This window comes from Indicator indicator, chromosome 25 (genome assembly GCF_027791375.1).
Source record: "Indicator indicator isolate 239-I01 chromosome 25, UM_Iind_1.1, whole genome shotgun sequence".
NCBI classification, from domain to species: domain Eukaryota; kingdom Metazoa; phylum Chordata; class Aves; order Piciformes; family Indicatoridae; genus Indicator; species Indicator indicator.
Window position 1 is genome coordinate 2,176,507 of NC_072034.1, and position 16,475 is coordinate 2,192,981.

General features: G+C 48.1%; 1 protein-coding gene across 1 annotated transcript; it reads right to left on the minus strand.

Annotated features, from left to right (window-relative positions):
• Positions 1-596: 596 nt before the first annotated feature.
• On the minus strand, positions 597-13,167 carry ALB (albumin). Its single transcript, XM_054392261.1, has 15 exons — positions 13,058-13,167; positions 12,173-12,233; positions 11,233-11,365; positions 9,859-10,073; positions 8,682-8,814; positions 7,925-8,022; positions 6,806-6,935; positions 5,817-6,031; positions 5,521-5,653; positions 4,678-4,775; positions 4,385-4,523; positions 3,656-3,879; positions 2,770-2,902; positions 967-1,022; positions 597-746 (listed from the first exon to the last, which is right to left on the minus strand). Exons 1-14 carry the CDS (start codon positions 13,140-13,142, stop codon positions 972-974), a joined length of 1,848 nt encoding a protein of 615 aa, XP_054248236.1. The 5' UTR covers positions 13,143-13,167; the 3' UTR covers positions 597-746; positions 967-971.
• Positions 13,168-16,475: the final 3,308 nt, after the last annotated feature.

A 16,475-nucleotide genomic window follows, 5' to 3' on the forward strand; every position in this document is an offset into this window, starting at 1 on the left:
GAACAGGCTGCCCAGGGAGGTGGTGGAGTCCCCATCCCTGGAGGTGTTCAAGAACTGTTTGGTCATGGCATTGGGGCCAGGGTTTGATGGCCATGGTGGGGTTGGGTTGCTGGTTGGACTGGATGATCTTGGAGGGCTTTGCCAGCCAAGACAATTCTGTGATTGCATGAAAAGTGTCTAAAAGCAGATCTGTTTGCCTGCAAGGACTTACAGGGGGATGTTTGATTTGTGGCTGATGTCAAAGAGATCTTTTCTCCATTTTTTCTTTTGCTAAGAGCTTGTTGCTAGGCATCTTGTTCAGGCTGAACAGTTCCTTTGCCCATTCTCCTTGGGTAATTATAATGCTGGAGTGTAGCATAAAATGAACCTGTGATGGACCTGGGGCATTAAAGGCTGGCTAAGCACCTTCCCACCCTTCATATTCTTTCATGTACAGACCTCCAAAGCAATCAATAAACACCCCCACCCCCCAGTGGAATCCCTGCCCCCTTTGTGCAGCAGAAGCTTTGCCTTCTAGTATGGACCAACAGCCAAGGACAGATGCAGGTTTATAAAGCTTTCTTTTGGTTTTTTTTTTTTTTTTTAATTTTTATCTTTTTAAAGTAATGGAATTGAAAAGTTTCTGGAAAAGCAAAACATGGAGGATTTATGAAACATTCATTCAATACCAAAGGACAAAAGGAAATGGCTGAGAGAAGTTAACACAGAAGTCTTTTTCTTCTTATTTTTCCTTTCCCACTGGCAACCTGGATGGGGGGGAAACAAAAAAAAAAAGATGATTTCATCAAGTGGCAGCATGCTTCAGCTGTAGTTAACAGCAGGTGGTGAGGCACCCACTGGGAAAAGCCAGAGGCTGGGGTTAGGGGGAAGCTGGATGCTCCTTTGGGTGGGAGGAGAGGGCAGGGCAGAGAGGGGTAGCTAAGCAGCTGGGTGCCCCCCTGTCTGTGCAGCATGGCTGCCACCTACCTTCTTTAGACACCAATTCCTAATGTGGCTCTGCTCTGGACTATCAGGTTTGCACCCTAGAGAAAGGAATACAAACAGCTGTGAGAGAGAGAACCAAGGCAGCAGCAACTATCAGAAACTCAGCTTGTGCCTGTGACAGTTTGAAGGGTAATGCCTGTGGTGTTCCCTCACCTTAAAACCCACCTGCTGGGGATTTTCTACTCTGCAAAGGCAGGAAAAAAACTTTTGGAGTGAATTAGAGACCAAAGAACTCTTTGTGAAGCCTCCCTAATATATTTCCCTATGCATTTGGTTATAGAAGAAAGGATTTGATCCCTAAGCAGTTTAAGATAATCCACTTTTGTGCTCCAAATGATCATGAGGAGGCTGCCATTTGTGCTTCCTGGCAGTGCCTTGTTCATGGCTGCAGGCAGACTTCTCACATGGCTCTTCCAGAGCCATGCTGAATGACTGACACGGGGCTGTGGCTGCTGAGTTAGAAAACAAGCAGTGACTGCTCCTAGGACAGCTGGAACTGCACTTCCCCTGCCAAGATACCCTCTAGATTTGCTCAGTGTCTCTGATAATTGATCCAGATGCAATCCTTCAGCGTCCTGTCAGAATCTGCAGCACAAGAGGAAGTTTCCATGTGCTGGAGATAACAGTTTAAATCCTACACACACCTTTCAGCTCTGGCTTGGAGATCCTCAGCTTTTCTGGACAAGGCCCTGAAGAACATTCTGTGCTCTAGAATTGCTTTGAGCAGATGACTGCATCACCTCCAGACCACCTTGCCACATGACACTGTTCACTGGCCACAGTCTGTGACTAACCTGTTCAGCCAAGATCTGTGTTATGTGCTACAGGACCACTTTCACAGTGTGTGGGGTCCCAGGCAGCTGCCAGTTTCCTCTATAGGTGGTCTGGGTTGGGTTTGGGCTTGGGCTTTTATTTTTTTTTTCCCTCCTGTTTGGTTCTGGTTTGGTTCTTAATTGGTTTGGGTTTTTTTTTGGTCTGGGTTATTTTTTGGTTTGGTTCTGGTTTTATTCTGATTTGGTTTAGGGTTGGTTTGGTTCTGGCATTTTTCTGGTTTGGTTTGAGGATTTTTGGTTTGGTTCCGGTTTAATTTTGGTGGGTTTTTTTATTTGGTTTGTTGTTTTGTTTTTGATTTGGTTATGGTATTATTCTGGTTTAATTTGGTTCTGGTTTAATGTGGGATTTTTTTATTTGGGTCTGATTTGGCTTGTTGGTTTTTTATTATTTGGTTCTGATATTATTCTGGTTTGGGAATTTTTGGTTTGGTTCTGGTTTAATTTTCTTTTTTTTTATTGATTTAGTTCTGATTTGGTTTGTTGTTTTGTTTTTGATTTGGTTCTGATATTATTCTGGTTTGAGGATTTTTGGTTTGGTTCTGGTTTAATTTTGGTGTTTTTTTTTCTTTTATTTGGTTCTGATTTGGGTTGTTTTGGTTTTTTATTTGGTTCTGATATTATTCTAGTTTAATTTGGTTCTGGTTTAATGCGGGATTTTTTTATTTGGGTCTGATTTGTTTTGTTGGTTTTTTATCATTTGGTTCTGATATTATTCTGGTTTAGGGATTTTTGGCTTGGTTCTGGTTTTTTTTTTTTTTTATTGATTTAGTTCTGATTTGGTTTGTTGTTTTGTTTTTGATTTGGTTCTGATATTATTATGGTTTGGGGATTTTTGGCTTGGTTCTGGCTTGGCTTGGTTTGGAGTTCTTTTGGTTTGGTCCTGGTATTATGCTGGTTTGGTTTGGGGCTTTTTGGTTTGGTTGGGAGTGTTTTGAAAGGAAATAGGAAATACCTCTTCCCCAAAGCATGTCTCAATGTTAGCTTGCTTGCAGCACTTGTCCACCATGGCTGTGAAACCATCAGCAATGGTCTTGATCTGCTCTTCTGTCATCTGGGGCTTGCGTTTGATGAGGTTGACAAGCAGCCTGAGAACAGAGCCAGGACACAAAGTTAAGGCTGCCTGTGATGATTTCATTTCCCACTTCAAATTCTGTGAAGGTACAGCTCAAGGTTGGCTGTTTTTTGTTTTCTGGCCAGGCCTAGGGGAGTCTGTGCCTCTTTGTGACTCCAACCTCCCACCTGCTCACTTCTTGTTACCACAGCTACAGGTGGGAAAACCATATTGAACTAATCCACCTGCTGTCCTCAGTCAGGAGATCCTAACCCTTGCTCTGGCAGTGGACCTAGATGAAACTGGTCAGCTAAAACACTGATTCTCTTTGAAGAAAACACCCCACTTGGCCTCTTCCAAACTGCCAGATGTTAAGCACTGAGAAGCTCCTCAAACACACAGCTCCACCTGCTTTTCTCTCTGTTGCTAAGGAAGTCCCAGGGAGGGAATGGGTTGAAGCTTGAGGAGGGTAGGCTGAGACTGGAGATTAGGAAGAAATTCTTGACACTGAGGGTGGGGAGACACTGAACAGGTTGCCCAGGGAGGTTGTGGCTGTCCCCTCCCTGGAGGTGTTCAAGGCCAGGTTGGATGAGGCCTTGAGCAACCTGTGCTGGTGGGAGGTGTCCCTGCCCATGTCAGGGGGATTGGGACTAGATGATCTTCAAGGTTCCTTCCAACCCAACCCATTCCATGAATTTATGAGCAGGGGGTTTGTATCGTCCTTCCACCACCCCTCTGAAGTGTTACACTCCAGAAGATTCTCTACAGGGTACTTCTTGTCACTCACTTCATCTGCCCTAACTCCCGTTCAGCAGGAGGAGCAGAGCACAATTTCTCATCAAAGTTGAACATCTCAGGGTCAAATGCTGGAGGCACATATTTGGTATCCACTCCCATGGCAGTGAAGCAGGGTCTCCTGTAGGCATAGGACTCGCTGCAGCAGCGGGAAACGTTGTCATTGATGGGGGAGGTCTGCTGTCTCTTGCACGTCTCCTGAATCACCACACTCAGCTGAAAAGAGAAGGAGCAAAGGACAAACTTTTAGTTTCTAATCAACAGACTGGAACAGGTTGCCCACGGAGGCTGTGGATGCCCCCTCCCTGGGAGGTATTCAAGGTTGGATCTAGGTTGGATGAGGTCTTGAGCAACCTGGGCTAGTGGGAGGTGTCCCTGCCCATGGCAGGGGTTTGGATCTGGATGATCTTGAGGGTCCCTTCCAACCCAAAACAGGTTGCCCAGGGAGGTTGCAGATGTCCCTTCCCTGGAGGCGTTCAAGGCCAGGTTGGATGAAGTCTTGAGCAACCTGTGCTGGTGGGAGGTGTCCCTGCCCATGGCAGGGGGTTGGGACTGGATGATCTTGAAGGTCCCTTCTAATCCAACCCATTCTATGAATCTATCCTTAGTTTGAGGTGGATGAAAAAAAACCGCAGCAAGTTCCCTGCCTCACCTGGGCTCAGCATTTTTGGGAGCAGAGGAAATCTCCAAGAGGAGCAGAGGGAATACCCAAGGTACTCACATATCCCTCAGAGCAAGGCAAACGTTCATCCTCAGGCAGCTGGCAGCACTTGGTGCCAATGCCTGTCATCTTCTTCCCCATCTGAAGCAAGGTGTCAGTTGGTACCTGAGGCATTTTCTTAGTGTAGCGGATCAGCAGCCTGAAAAAAGTCAGACCAAAAGGAGTCCCCTTGGGAGGATGCTCGACTCACCTGGGCCACCAGAGTCAAAACAGAAGTGAAAACCAAAGAGGTTTGCCCAGAGCTGCCAGGCTGCTAGCCTGCCCTCAGGAGAAGACTGCTCAGTGACACTCACGCTTTCAGGAAGTCTTCCTCGCCATGGGTTTTGAGCAGCTCACAGTTGGTGTTCACAACATCCCGAGTTTCTTTGATGAGTTTGTTTGCTTCCTCCTCCTGCAGACAAGTACCAATTTATCAGGAAGAAATTTATCTAAAGCCCTGCTGACAGTCACACAAATATCCCTTTCCATAGAGTCACAGAGTTGGAAGGGACCCCAGGGATCATCTGGTCCAAACCTCCCTAGGCAACAGCATGGCTGAAATGAGCTGGCCCAGCACCCTGTTGGGCTGAGGCTGAAAACTGACCAGTGGAGGGGACTCCACTCCTTCCCCTGGCAGATGATTCCAATGTCTGACTGTTCTCATGGTGACAAATGTTCTTCTTGGGAATCTTCCCAGCAGTAACTTATCCCCATCACCCCTTGTCTTTTCCAGGGGACTCCTTAGAGAAAAAGACTCTTGGAAGCCACCCTTCATGTGCTGGTCCATGCTAACAAGGTCTCCCCTCAGCCTTCTCTTCCCAAGGCTGAGCAAGCTCAGCTCTCTCAGCCTTTCCTCCACAAGGAGGAAACCTCTTCTAAATCTTTCCAGCTCTAAGATATCCATTTTGCCAGGCCAATCACTTCCATGTAGCCGGGATGGCATAGGGAGGACTTGATTCTCATGGGAGTCTCCAGTTCTACCAGAAATCCTGTTAAAAAGGCAGCAGGATTTGTGGCATTTCATTGAAATCCATTCCCCTGGGATCAGCCTCTCCAGGTGCTGTCTGCTTTGCCGGAGGAGCTTCTCAACCCAAATTGTTTCATGATAGGCACCACCTAAGCCCCGCAGTTCTCTGCAAACCAAGCTCTGCACTTACAGCATTGCTGTAGCACTCAGCAGGGTTGTCTGTTTTGCAGCACTTCTCCAGGAGTGTTTCATATCCCTTGGCGATCCTCAGGATCAGCTGGGTGGAGAACTCGGGGTGCCTTCGGGAGTATTCGTACAGAAACCTGCAAGGCAAGAGCATGGCTGAGAAACCAGGCTTGAGCCTACATGATGAGCAGCCTCTTCTCTGCACATCCAAGGGGTCAGTTTGTCCAGGGGTGCAAAAGGCACAGCCCAGAGCAGAAAGAGGCTATCTGCAGGGCCATCCCACTGCTTGGGACTACTTACTGTGACAGGAACTCGTCGTGGCCTGCCTCGAATTCTTTGCACACCTCCTTGTCTTGGATGTACCTATCCACCAGGGAAGGAAGGCCCTCAGGTTTGTCATCAAACTCTGCTTCCATGACACACCTGCTTCGTTCCACAATGGGCTTCTCACAGCAGTGCTGGATTTTGCTGGAGAAAACCTCGTGTTTAGCACAGAAAGCCTCCATCATCTTAGCCTGTGAAATGTAAAACCAGGTGAAGTAAGAACTTCAGTTGGTGATTTCACCTCCTCTCTTGATTTCAGTCTCTTCACTTTTCATTCAGGTCACTGGTTTACTTGGCACCTTCCTAAAGAAATGTTGTCCCCATACAAAGAGGAATAACCAGTGGGATGGGAGTATCCTGTGCATGTGAGCACCATGTTCATAGGTGCAAGGCAGGATGTGGTTCCCTCCCTGAGCTTAGAAACCTTCAGAGAACCAACTCTGGGAAAGCCAGGGATTGAGACTGGGGATTAGGAAGAAATTCTTGACAGTGAGGGTGGGGACACACTGGAACAGGTTGCTCTGTGTTGGATGACTCTTCCCTGGAGGTGTTCAAGGCCAGGCTGGATGAGGCCTTGAGCAATCTGGGCTAGTGGGAGGTGTCCCTGCCCATGGTAGGGGGTTGGAACTGGATGATCTTGATGGATCCTTCCAACCCAAACCATTCTGTGAATCTATGGAAGTCTGTCAGAAGGAGGCTTGACTCATCTTGTCAGTCCTGTCAGCAGCCCAGCTCTGAGAGAGGACAGAATATGAAAAGCCTCAGAGCTGGCCCAGCACTGGACACCAGCTGGTTTCAGAAGTGGGTCTAAGTTCCAGCCAGCCAGGCAACATTTAACTCCTTGCAGTTTCACTATTCCTCACATGCAAGCTGTTCTCTAGAGCTTGTCAGCACCACAGCACAAATTGCTCTCTTCCTAAACACCTCTCAAGTCTGCAGGCATGGTTGAAAAGGACTTGGCTTACCCTGTCATCCATGCACTCCACCATGTCCCCAGCACAGCACTCTTTGGAGACATCCTTAATCTCATGCACAACCTTCACAAGCTCTGTGAATGGAGCCTTGGGATATTTCTGGGCCAGGTGAGCAAGTTTGCTATGTGGAAATGAAGGTAAAAAAAACAACTTTGTTGTAAGGCTCTGTCTGGGACAGAAACCTTCCAGGTCACTGCAGAGGCCTGCAGGAAAGCTGGGAAGGGACTTTTGACATGGGATTGTTGTGATAGGACAAGAGGGAATGGATTGAGGCTGGAAGAGGGCAGATTGAGACTGGAGATGAGGAAGAAATTCTTGACAGTGAGGGTGGGGAGACACTGGAGCAGGTTGCCCAGGGAGGCTGTGGCTGCCCCTTCCCTGGAGGTGTTCAAGGGCAGCTTGGATGAGTCCTTGAGCAACCTGGCCTGGTGGGGGGTGTCCTTGCCTGTGGCAGGGGGTTGGAACTGGATCATCTTGAAGGTCCCTTCCAACCCAACCCATTCTATGATTCCATGATTAATTAGCACAGACACATGTAGTCCTAATTAGTTTTGAATCAAAGCTGACTGCATCTGGTGAGCTACTCCTGGGCAATCATAGAATTGTGTCAGTTGGAAACGACCTCTGAGATCATTGAGGCCACAGAATGCAAGCAGCTCTCTGTGTTTATTAATTGCAAAAATCATCCTGAACCCCAAAAATGCAGCTTTGACACCTGAGATTCTGCCACATTTGACTCTCTGGTTGCTTTAAGGTTCAAACTAGCAGCTTGGTTTGCTGATTAATGCTGTGCCTATCACCAAAAGCTGGGCATCAGTGGGGCAGAGCTTAGGCAGAAGGGGAAACAAAACACCCTGGAATCTCTGGTTCTGGGTGGGAATGCAACAGTTAAGCTCAGAGGTCAGTGCCAGCCTCGTGTTGAAAAACCAACCCACTGATCTCTCCTCTGTGGGACAATGATCCTCAGCCAAAAGCATGCTGGAGGTACCACCAGAGTAGTTTTCAAACTCCACACAGAGAAGAGAACTCTCCATGGTGGTTTTTCCCTTGACTAATCAGGTTTAGGTTAACTTTTCCCCTGGCTTTTACTAAAAATTAATTGGAACTTACTATGCTTGGAAAGTTCTGTCACCAAACCCCTCAAGGATTCCACAGCCATGCTGATGCACCAAACTGATTTTCTTGGCTTTCTCTTTGATGGTAGCTGCCTATAGGAACAGGATGAACATTGTTGAGGTGATTACATATGCTAGGCTGAGGAAAAAGCACACCCAGAAGCCCCCTCGCTGCAGACGTGTAGCAGATTCTGGTCCAGAGAGCTCTGCTGAAAAGCCAGCTGAGAACTCCTCAGGCAGTCCTAGGCAGTTCTCAATTAGTATTTAGCTTTACAAGCATTTAAATTTACCAGAGCTTGTAGTGATAGGGAATGGATAGAAACTTGAGGAGGGCAGATTGAGACTAGAGATTAGGAAGAAATTCTTCCTAATGAGGGTGGGGAGACACTGGAACAGGTTGCCCAGGGGGGCTGTGGATGTGTGCTTCCTGGAGGTGTTCAAGGCCAGGTTGGATGAGGCCTTGAGCAACATGGCAAGTGGGAGGTGTCCCTGCCCAGGCTGAGGGGCTGGAGCTGGCTGATCTTCAAGGTCCCTTCCAACCCACCCCATTCAATGACTCTGTGATTTGCTTGGGCAATGAATGGGGGAAGATTAGGAGAGACCTCTCACGGCTACACCTTGGACGTGGTGATGGCAGCTTAGGCTGCCAGGGGAGATCAGTCCTTCCTTTGTGCCCCTTTGGCTGCAGCTTACTGCAGATCAGAAATGCCAGGGGGTGTCAGTTGTCATCCAGAGGGCCACATCTGACTTACCTTTGCATCCAAGCAAGCACCAACATCGCTCTCTTGGCAGCAGCTCTGAAGTGCATGCTCATAGTCGACAGCCAGGCCAAGGATGTCTGGGGCATACATGAAGGGGTTTCTTCTTGCAATAGTGTAGATGAAACTGTAAAGGAAAAGGAAAATATAAGTTACATATTCCAATGACAACAGCAAATGGCCCCAAATCTCTTAGAGCTTCTACAACTTATTTCTAGTTCAGAAATGGAATCTCATTTCCTAACATAATGCCTCCTACTGCTCTCTTTCTTCATCCTTCCCAGTTACAAAGGGAGTAGTGTGGAGCTGAAGCAAGCAAATGATTGAATCAGTACTGGAAACACTGTGGCTCTTCAGGGATTTGAGGGGAAAAGCATCCTACAAGAAAGCTGGGGAGGGACTTTTGACAAGGGCTTGGAGTGACAGAATGAGGGGCAATGGCTTTGAGCTGGAAGAGGGAAGATTGGGAGTGGAGATTAGGAAGAAATTCTTGAGAGTGAGGGTGAGGAGACACTGGAACAGGTTGCCCATGGAGGTTGTGGTTGCCCCCTCCCTGGAGGTGTTCAGGGCCAGGTTAGATGAGGCCTTGAGCAATCTGGGCTGGAGGGAGGTGTCCCTGCCATGGCAGGGGGTTGGAACTGGATGATCTTGAAGATCCCTTCCAAGCCAAACCATTCCCTGAATCTCTGAATCTATGTTTAAATTGTGATCCCTTAAAGACCATTTTTAAATGGAAAAAACTTGCTCCAGCATGGAATGAAAACATGGCTTTAAACTAGAGAAGGACAGCTTTAGACTGGATATCAGGAAGAAGTTCTTCACCATGAGGGTGGTGGAACACTGGAACAGGTTGCCCAGGGAGGTGGTTGAGGCTCCTTCCCTGGAGATATTCAAGGTGAGGCTCGACGAGGCCCTGGGCAACCTGATCTAGTTGGGGGTGTCCCTGCTGACTGCAGGGAGGTTGGACTGGATAAGCTTTGGAGGTCCCTTCTGGCTGGACCATTCTATGATACTTAAGGACTGAGCAGCTGCAGACAGCAGGTTGAATACTTGAGTGCTTTGCCAACGTCCTGCACGTCCACAAGCTCAGCTTAGCTTGGGGACCCCTCTTCTGCAGGACTAACTACTTCAACCCAACCACTTAAAGAGCTCAGATGGCCGTTTGTCTTACTGTCCCAGCAGTGAGACCCTGTTGTCCTGGTACTGCTTGCATATGACATCAGCAGCTGGTCTCTCATAGGGCTGGACAAAGTCTGGCTGGGGCACTTTGAAGGAGAGGAAGCACTTGTTGCGTTCAGGGTCGGCCTTGGCGCAGCAGTCGGCCATGGCGCCGTAGGAGTCACGCAGCTTCTCCACTTGGCAGATCTCATCCAGGAAGATGGCAGGCTGTGAGGGGCAAGCAGAGGGTCAGGGTTACTGGGGACAGGCAGCCTGAGCCACATTCTGCTTATCCAGAATAGAAAAACCCAGCCTGGACAGCAGGACCCTGAATCAGAACGATCCCCTGGGTTCAGCACGATGGTATAAAGTTGAATGCGGTGTGGGCCAGCAGCAAAACTGCCTCAGTGCTTTAATGGGAAAAAAAAGCATTTTAATTATAATATAAAATACTCTGTGCAAGATGGAGAAGCTCCTTCTACTCATCTGACTAAACTGAATCTTCAGAAGTGAAGCAGGATTTGATACTCCACTTGAGGATCATGTGATAGGACGATAGGGAATGGGCTGGGGCTGGAAGAGGGCAGATTGAGATTGGAGATGATGAGGAACTTTTTGACAGTGAGGGTGGGGAGACACTGGAACTGGTTGTCCAGGGAGGCTGTGGATGTCCACTCCCTGGAGGTGTTCCAGGCCAGGCTGGATGAGGCCTTGAGCAAGCTGGGCTGGTGGGAGGTGTCCCTGCCCATGGCAGGGGGTTGGAACTGGATCATCTTTAAAGTCCCTTCCAACCCAACCCATCCTGTGAATCTCTGAATCTAAGAATCAGCTTAAGAAATCTTTAGGTAGAACTGATGAAGTGATGTCATTTGGTCTGAAGTTAGACCTCACAAGGACATAAGCACCTCATGTTCTGAAGGGCTGTGCTGAAGCTGTGAGGGCTCTTTACCTACCTGCAAACTTCTCTTGTTACCTGATCTTGAAGGAGTTTATTTTAAAACTTCAAGTACCTTAAAGTAGCACCCAAACCTTTTCAGGTCACCAAAGTGTGACCTGGCCACACACTCTGGTCACTTTATTACCTAGAGTTAGACCTGGATTTTCCAACTGGGGTATTTACACTAAATGCTAGCATGAACTTCCAGGAAATGCTAAACTTAATGTGCCAAGGTGTGGTGCTTGGGCTCTGGTGTAAGGCTACAGAGATCATTCAGGCCCTTCTGAAAGGCAGGCATTCAGAACCTGACAAAAATCAGTTGTTGCAGCACTAAAACGTGAGCATTGGCTGATGGCACCTGAAAGGATCAGGTAGAAATCCTCAGTGAGGATGATTCTGGTAGCTGCACAGAGTGAAGAGGAACACAACAGCCAAAGACTTGCTGCCTACCAGTGATTTCCCACAGTCAGGACCATCCTCATTGGCAGCACACTTCTGTGCCAGGTCAACCACATCCCTCACCAGCTTGGACAGTCCTTCATAAGAACACCTCTGGAGATACTGGGCAAATGTGATCATGGCACTGAAACACAAAGCAGAGTTGGGAATAATGAGATGAGCAACACAAGGGCCAAGGTTTTCCAGAGTGCCTCTGGATTCAGAGCTGTTTGTTCAGAGGCCATGCACAAACAGAGCACAGTGCCACGTCCTACAGCCTCCCTCTTCTTGCCTCCTTTCTCAAAAATGTCTTTATCCCTGCCTCCCAAGAACAAGAGCCTTGAGTAATAGAGTAGAAATCAAAGCAGAAAGGGCTTGGATTCGAGTTCTCTGCCCATATTTAGCAGCATATTCTTAAATGCCACCAACTGAGTTGCTTTTTGCCAGTCACAAGTGATGATCTTCATGCTGCCTTCCTTCAGAAGCTCTTAGGTTCCTGCCAGAGCCCTCTGCTGTTCTGAACAGATTGGAATTGTCTCAACCAATCTGCTGCAGGCTTGGTTTTTGAGGTTGTTGGGTTGTTTGGGTGGTTTGTTTTTTGTAGTATCTCAAGCCAGCATAATTCTTCTCCATCCTAAAGTTATCCAAGCTATGCTACTCATGCCTGTCTCCATCCTAAAGTTATCTATTCCAGCCTGCTTTCTTTTCACATATGGAGCAGAGGGCTTTTTTTTTTTTTTTTTGTGAGGCTTGCAGGGAATTCCTCCTTCAGAGAGCAAGGAACCCATCAGGACTTTTGCAGCTCTTAGTGTATGTGCAGACTTTGTAGACTAACAGTGAGAAGTGCCATGCTTCAGGCAGCCCTCGCTAGTCCCTGCAGTGTGTTTCTGTGGTCCTTTTCTTCCCTGCCCATTATCAACAGTGATGGAAACCAAGCAGAAAATCCACTTACACAGCCTTGAATGTCTCCTCCTTCAGATTATTGTAGCGGTGGGCAATCTCACTCTTGTGTTCTAGGGAGAAAAGCAGAGGATGATGATGGTCACTGCCACATGGGCTGTGCTACATCCTGAGCTTTCTGAAGGAAACCCAAGCACCTGACTTTTAGGATTCTAGCAGAACATTCACCTCTCTAAGCACAAACTCAATGCAGATAGTCAAAATGCCTGCTGCAGGGTTAGCAAAGCTGTCCCCTGCACAGCCATACCTGCAAATAAAGGAGTGCAGAGCAGGCAGCAGCAAAAAAGGTCACTTTTTGAACACAGAATTGTTAACTTGTCAGGCTTATATTCTTGTTCCACCCAGTGCACATCACCTGTGCTCTTCATCAAAGCAGATAAATCCCTTCCCTTGGGCCTGAAGGCCACAGACCCAGGTTGCAGGCTACACCTTGCCCTTGGCAGGAAGGCTCCCACAAGATCTCCCCAACAGGCCCTGAGCCCTGTGGCCACAGTGCTGAGTAAGGCAGAATGGGGCAGTGGTTTTGTGCTAGAAACACAACTCAGGAGCACTTAGCAAAGACAAAGAGCAATTCCTTCACCTGCTGAAATAAACCTGCTTTGATAAAAAGGGAGTTAGGACAGAAAAATATAATTTAAGGACTTCTGCTGCTGTTCACTAGCAGAGGGATGTCACCAAACACTTGCCCAGTCAAGTTGTCCTGAATGTTCTACCTGGCTGTCTCCTCATTTAGTTTCTTTTCAGGTCAATCAGTTTTCCTTTTTTCTCTTCTCTTCTCTTTAGCTCAGGCTTGCAAGAATCATTTGTTCCATTGCAGAAAAGACATTAAATTGACATGAAAAAAGACTGCAAAGCCAACAAAAGAGGCATTTCTTACCTGCACTTCGAGCAACTCTTTGCAGATTCCAGGATCTGGCAGAACTTAAGAGGAGGATAAATGAAATTAATGTTACCCACTTCATGGCTGCAAATTATGAGGTGGGGTGATGTTGATCAGAAGCTCTAGGAAGATTGAATGAAAGCTTTTGCTTATATACATTTAACTCCCTGTGGCTGTAAAAAATTAACCAGGGAGCTGGCATTTGTAGATTTCCATTTGGCCTGCAGAAGATTACAAAATGAGGCCTGTCCTTGCCAGAAATGAATTTGATATGATTTGTTTATTATGTGTTACCCTGGGCCTTTCTGTCCTGAAAAGGTCGAACCTTCCAGCACCCAAATAGATAAAGTTTTGCGTAAATTTCCTTATCAAATGGCAAACAAAGGAGTTCAAGGCATCAGACAAAAAAGTCATTGGGGTCTGAGCTTACAGCTGGGTGGGTTTTGTCTGCTTTTACTTCAAAGGCAAAGCAGGTTGGGTTTGGACAGTAGCAGTTCACCCAGACAGGGCTCAGTCCACCTCTTGCTTGTAAATCAGGGAACTTTCATTTGAAATCACTTGACTGGGATGGGATGGGATGGGATGGAGATGATTGAGTCCTGCATCCAGTTCTGGAGTCCTATTACAGGAAAGATGTGGATGTGCTGGAGCACATCCAGAGAAGGGCCATGAGGATGAGCAGAGGAGCTCCTCTCCTGTGAAGACAGACTGAGAGAGTTGGGGTTGTTCAGCCTGGAGAAGAGGAGGCTTCAAGGAGACCTTCTTGTGTCTTTCCAGTATCTGAAGGGGGCTACAAGAAAGCTGGGGAGGGACTTTTTTTAGGGTGTCAGGGAGTGACAGGACTGGGGGGAATGGAACAAAACTGGAAGTGGGGGGATTCAGATTGGATGTTAGGAAGAAATTCTTCCTCATGAGGGTGGTGAGGGACTGGCACAGGTTGCCCAGGGAGGTGGTGGAAGCCTCATCCCTGGAGGGTTTTGCAGCCAGGCTGGATGTGGCTGTGAGCAACCTGCTGTGGTGTGAGGTGTCCCTGCCCATGGCAGGGGGGTTGGAACTGGCTGAGCCTTGAGGTCCCCTCCAACGCTGACAATTCTGTGAGATGAGATGAATCCTTGATATCAAAGAAAGAGGTTGGTAAAATACAGTGATGAGCACAAAGCAGCAGCACCTCCAGTTTCAGTTATCTTCCAAATTCTTAAGAAACAGAAGGTTAAAGAGTGGAAAGGGTGCTGGGGAACTGGAATCTCCCAGTCCATGGAGCAGGAGGAGTCCTTGCAGAGAACAGCTCTGCGTCAATGAGTTGCAAGTGACACTTTTACTCTAAGACTGCATCTCACTCCACATTTTGGGCCATGCATTTTGGGTACCACCCAAGAGGAAGAGCTGAAGTCCTGCATCTGGGGAAGAACAACCCCATGGATCAGTACAGTCTGGGGGCTGATCTGCTGGAGACCAGCTCTGGGGGAAAGGACCTGGGAGTTCTGGTGGACAACAGGATGACCATGAGTCACCCTAACCCTAATGGCATCCTGGGGTGCATCAAGCAGGTCGTGGGAGGTTCTCCCCCAACTCTACTCTGCACTGCTGAGGCCACATCTGAAGTATTGAGTCCAGTTCTGGCCTCCCCAGCCCAAGAAGGACAGGGACTTGCTGGAGAGGGGACAGCAAAGGGCTGCAGAGATGCTGAGGGGACTGGAACAGCTCTGATGAGGAGAGACTGAGAGAATTTGGGCTGTTTAGGGCTGCAGAGATGCTGAGGGGTCTGGAGCAGCTCTGATGAGGAGAAACTGAGAGAATTTGGGCTGTTTAGTGCTGCAGAGATGCTGAGGGGACTGGAACAGCTCTGATGAGGAGAGACTGAGAGGATTGGGGGTGTTTAGGCTGGAAAAGAGCAGCCTGGGGGGAATCTCATCAATGCTGATCAATACTTCCAGGGTGGGTGGCAGGAGGATGGCACCAGGCTTGGTTCAGTGGTGCCCAGTGACAGGACAAGAGGCAATGGACACCAGCTTGACCCTCAGAAGTTCCATCTAAACATGAGGAGGAACTTCTGTAATGTGAGGGTGCTGGAGCCCTGGAGCAGGCTGCCCAGAGAGGTGGTGGAGCCTCCATCTCTGGAGACATTCCCAACCCACCTGGCTGTGCTCCTGTGTGACCTTCTCTAGGTGACCCTGGCTTGGCAGTGGGGTTGGAGTGGATGATCTCCAGAGGTCCCTTCCAATCCCTACCATGCTGTGACTCTGAGAACAAAGTGATCCACTTTGTATCTACTCTCACTTTGCACAGCATGCTCAGGTGGAACATAAAATGATGCATCCTTTTTCCCCCAGGTCAGTTACTCTTGGAATTTCTGTCCTTTGGTCCCCTGCATCTGGGATGACACCAGCTACCTTCTGTAGCTTTGGACACAGATGTGTGTGTAAATGCATTCCTCTTAGGGAGCAGTGGATCAGTTCCTCCCTGTAGGAGCAGGACAGCTCTGTGGGGAGTCTGCTCCATGCATATGGAAAAGGTGGGAATGGGAAGCTGAGGATAATGTGGAATATTGTTAAGCAAACAGCAGCAGTGGAGTTCAGCTCTATCTCTCAGTGGTTGTATGAAATGTTGGCATGAGGTACAGGACAGACAACAGAAGATATCTGGAGATAAACATGGACCCTGTATTCCAGACTTACACATTAACTCCAGGGGAGCAGCAGGGTTCTTGCTAACACTGCACAATGCTGCAGGGGAAAATTCCAGCCAGCTTCCATGATACAAAGAGAGACTCTTCCTGGTGCTCAACTGCAGCTGACAGACAATACTTCCTCTCCCAGCCCTTAGCTGTCACCTCCTGAAGTCTGCTTTGGTACAGCCTGAGAATATGTCCAGAGCTGTGCTAAGGCATCATTTGCCACCACCACGTTTTGTCATCACCTGGGCAGTGCTCCAGCCTGGTTCCCTTTGGCAGTCCCTTTATGGCTGTCAAGAAGACTTCTCGGTGTGTGCTTGTACCTCCCTACCTGCTCAGGTTGGAAAGGAGAGGCTCAGGACACAGGTAAACAAACTGACACACACAGGGAAGCTATGTTCTGCTTTTCCAGTGGGTCAGAAGGTACTTGTCAGGCTGCTGAGCTACCTCCTTGCATGCATTTCACCTGAGATCTTGGGAAAAATGTTGCTAAGCCTCAGAATCCACCATTCTCCCCCTCTCACCAGTGCAAGCTGTGAACAGGAGTTCCCAAACCCAGCATGCTGATGTATCCCAACAGCAGGCATTTAAGAAACTCTGCAAAAAAATGTAGTAATTAATTGCCAGGTAGTCTTCAGCCATTTTGAGGCTTCCAGGTTAACCCTAAAGCTCCACATTTTAGTGAGGGGCTCTTCTCTGACAGAGGGATGTGGTCAGTCAGGCCAAGTTCAGCCTGAAGTGTTT

Excerpts from the sequence above, each read along its gene's own strand:
- ALB (XM_054392261.1), bottom strand. The coding sequence starts at position 13,142 with ATGAAGTGGGTAACATTAATTTCATTTATCCTCCTCTTAAGTTCTGCC. Across the intron at positions 4,776-5,520 it reads CTGAGTGCTACAGCAATGCT|GAGGAGGAAGCAAACAAACT; the intron begins GTAAGTGCAGAG and ends ACTTGTCTGCAG. Across the intron at positions 3,880-4,384 it reads TGCCTTGCTCTGAGGGATAT|CTGAGTGTGGTGATTCAGGA; the intron begins GTGAGTACCTTG and ends TTCTCTTTTCAG.